At 44.2% G+C, this 13,187-nt stretch overlaps 1 protein-coding gene across 4 annotated transcripts in view; it reads right to left on the bottom strand.

Annotated features, from left to right (window-relative positions):
- rapgef4a (Rap guanine nucleotide exchange factor 4a) overlaps positions 1-13,187 on the bottom strand; it is a 33,380-nt gene that overhangs the window by 12,676 nt on the left and 7,517 nt on the right. The window contains exons 1-5 of one of the 4 annotated variants that reach the window (XM_048239386.1): positions 8,299-8,606; positions 4,094-4,166; positions 2,881-2,945; positions 708-758; positions 458-564 (exon numbers count right to left, since the gene is read on the bottom strand). In XM_048239386.1, coding sequence (XP_048095343.1) covers positions 458-564; positions 708-758; positions 2,881-2,945; positions 4,094-4,151 — 281 coding nt within the window. In that variant the 5' untranslated portion in view covers positions 4,152-4,166; positions 8,299-8,606. Of the gene's footprint in view, positions 1-457; positions 565-707; positions 759-2,880; positions 2,946-4,093; positions 4,167-8,298; positions 8,607-13,187 lie in introns of those variants that run through there. The other 3 variants (XM_048239384.1, XM_048239388.1, XM_048239385.1) reach the window with 3 other exon arrangements.

The raw sequence follows: 13,187 nt of genomic DNA, 5'->3' as shown, positions 1-13,187 counted from the left end.
ACTGTACGTTTGACTGCTCACACTCTTGATAGCTTTTCAGACATGCCACAAATGATCAGACAAATCAGATCAGACTACAGCTAAAACATGGATTGTTACATCTTCTTTCTGAGCCTGCTCAAGTGACATGACAAATCGAATGCGACTGATTCAGGGCTGAAATCGCAGTGTCAGCTTGGGACCACACCTGTCCTTCTAGAATATATTACCGGTGTGCATGTTTTATATCCTATAGAAATGAAATGAACTCTTACATGCTAACATGTTGGACAGCATGGTAATCATGGTGACGGACACACTTGCTGTAACCCACTGTGTGCTAACATGTAACTGGCTTTATCCTACATCTGGTCTATTTGACAGAAACAAGGAGTAGGTCTGCATACAGTATATATCCAATACATCTACAGGGCTGGTGGCTGTGCCCTATGACCCTGTGGCTGTGCCACTGACTCACTTGTATGTCATCAGATGGTACTTCCTGTCTCTGATCATATGAGGAGCCCTGGACAGGATGATATTGCGTAGGACCTTCCCTGCCCGCAAGATCTTTTCTGAAGGAACCTGCGGGAAAAACAAAGACAGGAAGAACCGTTTTAGCTATCTTTAAGGATGTGTGAGTAAATGAGGATGGCAAGATGATGATGATGATGATGATGATGGTGATGGTGGGTGAGGAGAAGGCCTCTGTGTCTGTTTGTAAGTACCTGGTAAATGGATTTAGGATGGGGTTTGGCCTGGGTTTCAATGTGTGATGTCTGAAAAATACAATTTAATGGACATTGACCAAACATAAGGGACCACAAACGATAATGGATTCTCTAAAGAAAACACAGTACAATCACAATGGAAATCTGGCATGGGCAAAATGTGGGAATTCTGCATTACTGAATGCAGAATTCCCACATTACTGGCAAAATGTTGATTATTTAATCTTTTCCTAGTTTTTTTTTTTCTCCCTAGATAGACAAAACAGGTCTGTCCCCCACACAGAACCACACGTATTGATTTTTCACAGCTGGTTGGGCAACACTCTTAGTTCATGTGAGCTTGACGCCCAGCCTTACTGAATTATTGATATTATTGATGCAGACACAGAATATAACCCACATAGGACATGATGTGAAGTTTGTGCACAGACTAGAATATAAAGCCAACAGAATATTAAATATATCAGGGTGAGAAATGATTCTGTATTCATACTACAGCATTCCATGAAGTGATGAACTGAATAATACACTGTGACATCTTCACTGGATTCTCTAATTGTTTAGAGAGCACATGTGCCTACAAGTATATAATGGGGACAAACAGCATTCAAATGCACAAGTCAGCATTCAATTAACAGCAAAGAGGACTTCCAGGCATTGCTGGAGGACATCACCCCCTTCTGTTTCAGTTGTTTTCACTGTAAGTGGGCAATGTATTTCCTTCAGGCTGCCATGTCACAACGTAATGCATATTTAATTGCAGTGTTAATCATTTATTGTCTTTGCTTCACCCTCAATATATTTACATTAAAAAATCCATAGTATAGTTCCACACACATCTCTAGTGCTGGACATTTTAAGCGGTGCATATTGATTAAAATGTTGTTAACCACTGTGGTCTGTGTGCAGTGGTACCTGCCAAGATGATAATGATCTGGTTTGAGATATAGCCCATGACAAAGAGCAACAGTGGCATTAAAGCAGCATTTTACATGCATCAGTGATCAATGAGTCTCGCCAGGGGAGGATTTACAGTATGTACCTTTAAAACACCCCCAGTCACAGCTGAGTCCCCCCAAGCCACTCTGACCATCACACAATCTGTATGCATTATTATTTTATATAGCTCTGCTTGCACTTATGGTCAAACATAAACATACTGTATGACTGCATTACGTAACAAAAAGCTTTGGGGTGGGTAGGATGTTTCTCTGCCATTTGCCGGTAAGTATGGTCTGCACGTCTTCTCTGTTGCTGATATTTATAGTTTGAATGTTTTGGCAAAAAGCCCTCTCTGGAACAAAGTGCACTGGGCAGTAAATAAAGGCCTCTCCCTGGTAAGTGACATGTTGTCTGTGGAAAGGTCAGGAAGCGCCACAGAGCGGGGCAGGACAGGAACCCCTGAGGACGAACACGCCGCGCTCGACCACGACCGCCCTGCTTATATTTAGACGAGCTTTTAAACAAACTTTGCATTCCTGTCTTATTTTTGACCTCCGCTTTTCACTCGGACGGACACTGCCGACTACAGAGGATGTGGCTGCATGTGACCACGCATGGGGGAGGTGTGTGAGCATCGCTTCACGTCGGAGGACAGAGGTCGGGACCTTCCTAACAGTGCTGTTTCATGAGGATGGTGATGGTCATGGTGACTGGACAGAATGCAAAACAGACTAAACAGAGAAACAGGCGGTCAAAAAAATTATTATTTCTGGTTGTTTAAATTATGATGTACTCTGCATAACTGACCAACCTGTATCTTATCCGAACCTTATTCCTATCAGTTGTTTACAACTTGTTAGATAAATTGACAAATTCTACACACATTTCTCTCTTATGCTGTAACTTAAAACCAATACTGCTTCTTGTTCCTATTGTTAGTTAGGCAGGAGTAGATCATTCATAGATTCTTCAAATTAGACCTTATTTGTCTTTCATTTGACTTGAGTAACAATAGGGAAAAAAATGCCATTGTTTAGTGGTATGCATGTGTCATATCATGCTGTATCCAAAATTGCATAGGCCTATACAAACTGTTTTGCTGGTATTGTAACTTACAACTATAAAGTAATACTGTACATTAGCCTCCTGCATATATTTAACTATAGCTACAGGTATTCTGTTCAGTTCACAGACTTCATAGACAGAGTAACTTTAAATTGTATCATACCTTGCTAAGATGTTTAGACATGGATCCCAAAGTGTTGTTGTTTAAGTTCTCTTTGTCTGGCATTCCTGTAGGGATGGATGTACACACACAATAGGCAACACACATCTCTACATACACACATAGATAACATTTGGCTTACTTCAGTCTGTTTCAAACACAATGTCTGACTGTTGCAATGTACTTAACACACTAATTATAGATAGTTGCAGAACGCGGCGGCGCGCCTGGTCTACAACCAACCCAAAAGGGCACATGTTACCCCGCTGCTCATCCAGCTACACTGGCTACCTATGGCGGCCCGCATCAAATTCAAGTCTCTAACGCTTGCCTACAAAGTAGTCTCGGTTCTGCTCCCACCTACTTGAATGCCCTCTTACAGACTTACACTACCTCCAGACCGCTGCGCCTCTGGCCTAACGACGTCTAGCTCTACCACCCGATGCGCTCAAGCCAATCCAAACTTTTTTCTCATCTGTTGTTTCTCGTTGGTGGAACACACTTCCAGTTCCTACAAGGGCAGGGACATCCTTTTCCACTTTCAAAAAACTCCTGAAGACCCAGCTCTTTAGAGAACATCTACTCTCATAGCAACACTTACAACAAGTCTTACTGATCCTAGCACTCACCAGCCGTTTTAAACTGACAAGTAACTGTTAAAAACAGCACTCACCGACGCACTTATTCTTACTGTACTCTAATGTTCTTTTAAACTGTCCTAAAATTGTGAGAATTGTTCTAAAACTTACTGTTTACCATGTTGTTAGTCGCTTTGGTTAAAAAGCGTCAGCCAAATGTAATGTAATGTAATGTAATGTAGTTGCTAGAAGGCTCTGTTATCATTTAAATATAGAGGAGTTGCTTCAGGGCCATGACAACATTTAAATTCATCTGCCTTTTAACAATAGCATCTTTGTGGAAAAGGCATCGCTGACATTAAAGTTCACCAGCAACATGGACTGAAATGCCTGAACAGTATGAACTAGACTCTCCATGAATTGCCAAAGAGACAGCTACTGAATTCATCATAGTGAATGCTGCTTCCACTAAGGGCCTACTCTTTCATTCCCTTTCATTCTGCTCTTTTCTCCACACACTGCCATATGAATTATTCCCGTCTTGTCTGTGAGGGGGTTGAAAGGCAGTGGCGGGGTTACGCCAGGCTGTGCATTTCTGAGGAGCCCTGAGGGTCTGAGAGAAGAGAAGCTGAACTCACTGTCACTGCTGGGTCCACTTTCCATAACACCATAGGGTGGGGCGAGAAGGCCAGCCATGCACTGACGGTACTTCTGCAAAGAGCGCGAGAGACACAAAACAATCAACACACCACAAATAGAACACTCTCACTCAACACTAGTCCAAATCCACAGCCTGAGGTGAAATAAAACAAGAAATAAAAAGATATGTTCGTCTTTGTTTACTTCTCTATGAGGCTAACAGCATTTTAAAATGGAGCATATGGAGGTGGCAAAAATGTCTTACTGTATGTTTTTATTTACCACAAACACAGTTCTGGCACCTTACACAACAGCTGGACACAGCTGGCGGTACCAAGCACTCAGCAAAATTCACAGCCCCGGCATCCTTTTAACAAGGCCCTTGCATAAGACACCCTCTTTTAGGAGGCTGCTCTCGGTCTCCTCCGGACAAAGCTGCGACATACACACACACACACACACACACACACACACATCCCATCACACAAATAAACATACATATACACATCCTTTCATGTCCAATTGGGCTCATGTATCCATTTGGGCTGGCGGTCCTGTAATCGGGGCATACGGTAAGGGCTTACGGGCCGGGGCTTAGAGCCCACTGAGGACCTAGCGGACCGTACGGCTGCCATGCCCCGAACAGCGCGCGGGCGTCTTAGGGGTCACCATGACTCAGAGCAGATGGAGTCATGGGAGGAAAAGCGGTTCCCTTCGACCCGCCTTGATCAAATCCGCTCAATCTGCGGACTCCACAGATGAGATGGAATTACACCGGATTACATCCTTCAGGAACAAACTGGTGTCGAGAAACCATCAATGGTCAAACCCACCTAAAATGCATATACATACACACACAAGCATGCAAACAAAGATACAGACACACACACACACACAATGCTAATAGATATCTACGCTTCTGAAAATTTGTCTCAGAATTTGTGCCTTTTTTTACCAGCAGTGGCGTCATGTTCTCCATGACATCATGCTTTCCCAAAAGCAAAAAAAAAAACCGTAAACATATGCCCATGTTCCATTAGAGGTCCAACCCCAAATCTAATTGGAAGGCACTGACATGACTTAATCACTTTAGGTGTCCCTTTAAAGGCATACGTAAACAGCTTTTTAATTCAATTCAACTCATGTCTTAATGGACACTTACTTTCTAAAAGAGTCCCTGTACTCGTGTGATTCCATTGCTACAAAACATTCCTTTCGCCAACACTGCCCATCTCTCAATGGGACAGGGACAGTAAATGACAGGGAAAGGCTTTGACAAATGTAATCTGTGCGACTAAATACTCAGTTTCCACACACTGCTGCCTGACTCTGATGTCTGACAGTCCATGAGACATAGAGCTTTTGAGCAATGTTACGGTACAAGTGAGTACCACTGTATGTTCGGGTACCAGGGGCAAGGAATCAGTAGAATATTAGGCATATCTGGCAGATGCTCGTTCAGTACTCTTCAGTAATTACGGTCACTTGTCTCCATTTAAGCATCAGCCTGAGTGTCTGACCTAATCATCGCTGCAGTCAACGCCCATTAGGGCAGACACGACTCCACTATGATGATTAGAACTCAACACAGCTAGCCTCCATTCACCCACACATGTCCCTCAATTACTCCCCATTACTGCACACATCACACTGTCTGTCTGGCCCTGTTTCACACATTATATATGGCAGTTAGGCCTATGCACGAGTCAGAACAAAAGCTCTACCTTGCTAAAACATATTATGCTCTTGCAGTTCACCATTCAGCTCAGGTTTAACAGTCCTTGACTGCTTGGGTAGAGAGTGAATAACTATTTGAGAATTAGCCTCCAGTAGAGGCTAAAGATCCTCCATCACTTTCAAAAGATGAGCAAATACGCACTGTCAGACCCCCAGCGATGATTACGTATCAAGCATATGTCAGCATGCAGACAGCTCTATAGAGAATCCTAATGCTGATTAGAAAAACAACCACTGGTCGTGGGCAGCGTTCTGACTGGTGAGCATGCCAGCGGCCAGAGGCACTCTGCTGGGGGCAGACACACCTCACACGGCATCCCGCGAGGCGTCTTCATCATGGTGTCAGGTCTGCTAAGCTGGCCTGTCATCTCCGAGAGGCTCCCTGCTTAGGAGGGGCAATTACTCAGAATTAGCTGGAGCGTCAAATGGGGTTTTGGTGGGAGGAGGGAGAGAGTGGGAGAGAGAGACAAAGAGAGAGAGAGAGAGAGAGAGAGAGAAAGAGAGAGAGAGAGAGAGAGAGAGAGAGAGAGAGAGAGAGAGAGAGAGAGAGAGAGACGCCAGGTCACAAGACCACGTGTAAAATCACAGCTTGTACAAACGCCAGCTCGTGCTCACTCCAATGCATTATTACGATTTCACACTCATGCCCAGCACACACACCCCCAACACTAAGATCTACACACATACACACACACACACACACACACACACACACACACACACACACACACAAACACACACACACACACACACACAGCGCTGTCCAGTGTGGAGAGGAAATGGAACATGACAGACTGCCTCTCTATTCCGTGACAAGCGTCTCCGTCGATCTAAGAAGTAATCAACCGTTGATCATCTGGTGTCATGCCGAAAGACAGCAAATATCTCTGACACGGCTTTGTTATATAATCTGCATCTAGGATGTCGCTCCCACAACCACTGTCGCTCCCACAACCACTTTGGACTGCCATCTCCCTGTAAACTAAAAGGCAAGGCATGCCACATACTTCTACATGTTCACATGGTAAAGTCCATTAGAAAAATGTTCAAACTTTATATTGTGTGTACATAAACTGTATTGAAATACCAACTCGAACAACAATACACTGTAGTCTGTTTTTGGATGCCAACATAACTGTGCCAACTAGTTTACCATGGAAATACTGTAAATAATCAAATTCCACTTGGTTTAAGTCTGGATAATGAAATCTTATACTTGTAATCCCATCATTATGGGTGGCTTAAGGGGTTATCATTCATGACTGTTTGACTGGATTTTCTTTGAATTAATGTGGGAATTAGAACTGGAAATGCAACACACAATGTTCTGTCCCCAGGGTCATGATCAGAGTGTACTACCTGCAATTGCGTTTGTATCTTAAAGGGATGTGTTAATTGTGTTTGTGTCTTAAAGGGATGTGTTAATTGTCTTTTAAGAGGAGGGTCTGTCCCTTGCCACTGTGGATTAGTACAGAGTGCTAAAAGAAGACGTAAGCCTACTAAAACCTTCACACTGCCGTACCTGGAAGTCTAAGGGCCTGGCATAGTAGGCACCATGTGTTGTAGAGCTAATCTAGAATGTCGATTTTCCACAGTGTGGCAAATCCACCACACACCTCACAGAGCATTTGCAGGTCCGCATGAGTACACACAAACAACTCTGGGACCACTGCATCTCTATGACAACCCACCGTCTGCCAATCACTCAAGAAAATTTCACCTCATTCAATTTGGGCTCCATCCTCAACCTTTAGATCAGGGACTCTGTGTTTCTATGAGACGTGACAGCTGAGTCTCTCTAGCCCCTCTTTGGGGAGTTACGTGGAGACCACATGAGAACTGACCCGCGCAGACCCAGCACACAGCCAAACGCTCATCACTTACACTACACAGACATCAACGCCCTTAGCCTCACAGCACTCTCTGGTTATTGTCCGACATGTGGTCAGTTTGGGATACACATTTGCTTTCATGAGGAGCTGTGTTTGCCTTCTATTTACAGCCCTAATGATGGCAGGCTTCAGAGAGATTGCATTAAAAGGGGCCAAATATATTCATTTTAAATGTGCCTTAAGGCTACAGTGAAAGAAACATGTATCTCCGATGGTTTCACTTGTTTTGCAATGACTCCAAATATCTGCTCTGAACAGCCCAAATTGCTCTGTTTTACACACATGACTACACAGGACTCTATACATCACTGTGCATGGCTGCACAATTAGTCTCAAAGTTGAATTATTCATTCAAATTACATCATTGACATGCTGTACACTTGCAAACCACTTCTTCCAAAACCAGGTTACTCCCAAACGAGTTTATCTTTCAATTGGAAAAGAGAGTGTGGGTCTCTGAGCTTCTCTCATGAAAAGTCCAGTGCACTACTGAACTCCAGTGAAACAGTTCACAGACACACATTTTAAAAGTACTCATCCACAACACATTTGATGGGTGACTAAACAGGACTCACCTAGACAAGTGAGTGGCTCATGATGAGACAGCTGGGTTGTAATAATTCTGTCTGCTCCTCAGATCCTCAGATGAAATCCAGTCAACCTTTCTGAAGTCTGCATCAGAGTGCTGCTTTATGCGTCCAGCATCCAACGTCTCTCTCGTTCAGCTGGGTAAGGATGTGAGTATCCCAGTCCCAGTCACTCTCTCTCTCTCTCTCCCTCCTCCCTCCCTCTCTCTCTCTCACGCTGAGTGCAGGGGAAACAGAGCTGGAGTTTCCTTGCCCAGCAGAGGGGCACCAAACAGTTGACTTCCCTTCATAGGGCAGTTGCTAGGCGATTACGCTACTCAAATCATTGTGCACTGATGAATGCACCTCTCTCTCTCTCTACCTCTCTCTCTCTCTCCCTCCCACCCTATTTCTCTCTCTGTCTCTTTCTGCCTCTCTCCCTCCCTCCCTCTTTCTCTCTCTCTCCATCTCACTCACTACCTCTCTCTTTAGTTTTGAGCTAATAGCTGACAGTAGTCAGCAGGTCCCATAAGGCAGGGGTTCCTTCAATTATTCAAACTATTAAGCAGTATTTAGACCAAACACACAGACGTGCACCATAAGTGGTCTCAAGCCAACACCATTATATTTAATGCATAAGCCTAAGCCACCATTTTCACAGAGCACTCATTATTGGAGAAAAAGCAGGTTCAGAGAAAAAAAAAAGACTCTTTTTGAAAAATGGCCATTTAAAACTGGCTGAGATTTGTGGGAATTACTTTTATCTCCTTCAGACACTGCAGAGAGAGAGAGAGAGAGAATCTACTTTCAACACATAGTAAGCACTTTTAGACATACGTGTAAGACCGGAGGTTCTGCCGATGTTAAACGGTGGGGCCGTATATCTGAACGACATAGCCTAACCGGTCATATGGAAGTCCGAATTTAGCCGGTTGTTCTACTACTCCCCTCCTAGTATTTCCTATTCCTAGTATTACATTATGTAAATGTGCTGTGTCTGAACGAGGCATAGAACATGCGGTTAAAATTCACACCTAGTGAGAGAGGCGTGTTGGTGACGTTTCTTTCGTGCATCCATGCGGTTAGATCTGACTTAAATGCCAGTGTTATGATGGAGTGCAAAGTGCTGTCCAGAAAATCTCCTATCTCTGTTAGTATTTTGTTTGTTGCTTAAAAACGTTGTGCATTAGTGGCATTAGTATGTCAGAGATACTGCTTGAACTGAATTTGACCCTCACTTACAAGTACGGTAAGAACAATGTGTATGTCACCATTTGGATTAAAGGCTTTAGGCAGAATATGAATGTTGAGGGAACACTGTGCTCTTCCCCTAGTCACGTGATTGAGCTTCCAGGAGAAAGATGGAGGCAGATAAAATCTCAGCTCTGACCTTCCAGCTGATTAAAGCCCAGCGTTGCTGCCTCGCCTGTGGCCAGAAGGGCTGCACAACAAACAGACCAGCAGCATATCAAAAGGAGAACTTCCAATTGATATCAAAACCATAGTGCCGCTGTTTTGGTGGCCGCTTTGAAATAATAAATGAGTTATTTCCTCTGAACTGCATGTGGGCTTTTCAGAGAGGATGTTGTCTAGCCTCTGTCCTTTCTAGAGAGAGCGGAGGGGTGTAGCTACAGGGCCATCATCTCCTCCTCCCATTCCGCCCTGACACGATGAGTTAATACAGACATAAAAAATGCCCATCGATTGATGTCACAGTGTGGACAAACTGCCCAGGGGCCACAGCAACGTTTTACTCATTACATAACTGCTGCTGCATCTCTGTCAACTTGACTGGGCATTATCTCAGTGCTTCTGCGCCTGAGTGTGTGTGTGTGTGTGGGTGTGTGTGTGTGTGCGTGTGCGCGCGTGTATGGGTGTGTGTGTGTGTGTGCGTGCGTGCGTGCGCGTGCGTGCGTGTGAGCGGGCGCATTCGTGGGTGTTTGGGCAGGAATTAGGTAATTCTTAGGGAATGAGAGCAGGTGCTGGAGTATGTAAGGTAGGCCTGAAAATGAACATCTAAAAATGACACCACACAGCCTATGATGGTTAACTGTTCCAACAAACCTACCTCATACCTCAAGACAAATTGCAATGTAAAAAGTGAATGTACATGCCATCCATCAACCAGAGTAAGCATGAATAAAGTTAACAGAATAGTGAAATTATTCAGTCAAGAACAGCTCTGTTTATATGCCAAAGCAATTACACAAGAGCAGAAATGCAATTACAGAAGATCATGGTTATTTCCTCTGGAAGCGGGAATCAGACTTCTGTGATTGAGATGGCCTTTGCATCTCCAAAAGGCCAACCCAACTACATTTAAAGGCATTCACTTAGCAGACGCTGTTATCCACACTAGATTTCTGGTATGGGATATCAATAACTGTGAAGATGACGTTATAAAGATGACTTTATATAAAGATGTATATCGGGGGAATGCATGTTTAGCAGTGTGTATGCTTTCTGGGAATCAGACCCACAGACCTGGTCTGGGTGGCACCTTATTATGCTCTAGAAAGCCACACCACTGTAGTAGTAAGTACAATTAGTGTGGCTGCAGTGGAGCAAGAATAGCATCAATGCCTGCAATCGGTCAGCCTGTTAGGAGTCTGTGCTAAATACTTCACTTTACTTTAATGAGCATTCAGCACTGTGTATTAGGCTATGTCTTACCATAAAACACAGTTCATTGAACAATGAATGAATGAAGAAGCTCCCCAAAAAGTGATCTGAAGGAGGACTGGGCTTTCCATGACAGTCACTTCCAACCCTAGCCAACGTTTCACGCGGTTTTAGTGCATGCAAATGAATCCCTCAGAGGCACTAACTGAAAATCAATTAGACAAAAGGCAACAAGCTGAGAGAAATTCTGTTTGTGCCAGAAGATGGATCTCATAGAGTAGAGAAAGACTTTTAGTGCACGCACAACTCTGTGTGTGTGTGTGTGTGTGTGTGTGTGTGCGTGCGTGCCTGCGTGCGTGACTGTGTGTATGGGTGGGGGCTGAGTGATGATATAATATCACTTTCATTTCTTGTCTTTCCATCTTTCCATTGCATATCAAATGCTGCAAAGGTTAAGACAAAAACTTGGAGAGAATTAAAAGGCATCATCTGACATCTGAGTGATAAGATGTCTAGAGCAACATAAACCTAGCTGGAAGCCAACAATTCACAACAGAAGTTAGATTAACTCCTTTCCATCCAAAATGTTCCTCAACCAAACACACTATAAGCACACGAAAACAAAACAATAAATAAATGAGCTATTTTCTGTCTTTTCCGATCTCTGTGGGGTGGCGCCGGTATTTTGGAAAGGGGTTAAGAGTGAAACCGCAGACCCAGTCTTGACCCCTCCCTCCCCATTTCCCTCTGTCGCTCGCCGACTTAGAGCACACACCAAGTCTGTGTCACTTCCTGTTAATCAGGTCTCCGTGCTGACACAGCAAACCGCCGGGCCGGCCCATAGGCTGAAGCCTCAGTCGTCGTCCCTGCCCACCTCAGCAGCTGTGTGTAGCCACACGTCACCATACATAAACACACACACACACACACAGCACTATATATATATATATATATATATATATATTTTATATATACACACACACACACACACACACACAGCACATGTCACCATATACAAACACACACACACACATTTTTTTATACACACACACACACACACACACATACACAACACATGTCACTATACACACACACATATAACACACAGCACCATACACAAAACACAAATTACGATATATAAACACACAATGTGTATTACATTACATACATATAACATATAACACATACATTAATAGACAACACTCACATATAACCAACAGAATCATACACAAACTGACACAAAAAACACACTTCAGCACACACATCATGTACTACACTCATACAACCTTCAGTATACTACAGACACATTCAGCTCCCAGTCAAACAAGTAACCATCCCTTCAACATTTGTAGTGATCTATCTGGATGGTGTTTCCAGGATTGTCAGAGAGGGTATCCAACAAGTAAAACAAAATGTATTAGTGTATGTGTATGTGTAAGTGTATGTGTGTGTGTGTGTCTGTGTGTGTGTGTGCCTGTGTGTGTGTGTGCCTGTGTGTGTGTGAAGGGGATTCCTCTGTGCCTACTCTGTTGAATAAACATTCTCACAACTGCCTCTTTGAATAACTGTGACATGTGCAGGGAGGCAGCCATGCCTGGCGGTTCTCAGTGCGGTGGGTGCTGATGTCAGGGGAATGCCCAGAATACAACAGACCTCCAACCGCCACTCATGTTCCAGGGAACATATTCGCCAGAGCTGAGAGATAAATGTCACAATAAAGTCCTAAAGAATTCCATCCCTACTTATAGGAGTCGATTTAAAAATACATCTTCTATGTTCAGAGTGTTTAAGGACCACAAAGGAAACCCATCTCCCATGGAACACCTTTGAGGGCCCCATTAAACACCACTGAGCATCTCGTTACAGACAGGGCTTTTGATGTGGAGGAACCCGGAACAGATGAGAAGAGAGATGTCAGAAAAACAGGGAAAGCCCATCATGTCTACTGTATAAATGAAATCCGCTCCGCTCCGCTCTGCTCCGTCTGGCCCTGCTCCGTCAGCACGCGCCGCCACAGGCGTTCTGCAAGGCCAAGACACATGCGTGGGTGGAGGACAGGAGGTCTGTTCCGGGGGACGCCCTGATGCCCAGGGGCCTGGCGTCTCCAGAGGACAGGATGCCCACGTGCCCTCGGAGAGGAGTGGGGTCCGCAGAGCATCCGTGTGACCCAGTTGAGTAAGAAGCTCACAGCATGTCAGCTGTCGTTAACAACAATGAAGTGGGCCAAGCTGCCTCACAAACCATGGGGGGTGGGGGCTGATTTACAAGTGATGATC

This window comes from Alosa alosa, chromosome 3 (assembly GCF_017589495.1).
Source record: "Alosa alosa isolate M-15738 ecotype Scorff River chromosome 3, AALO_Geno_1.1, whole genome shotgun sequence".
Lineage (NCBI taxonomy): Eukaryota > Metazoa > Chordata > Actinopteri > Clupeiformes > Clupeidae > Alosa > Alosa alosa.
The sequence above is the reverse complement of the archived record's forward strand: the minus strand, read 5'-3'. Positions and strand labels throughout refer to the sequence as shown.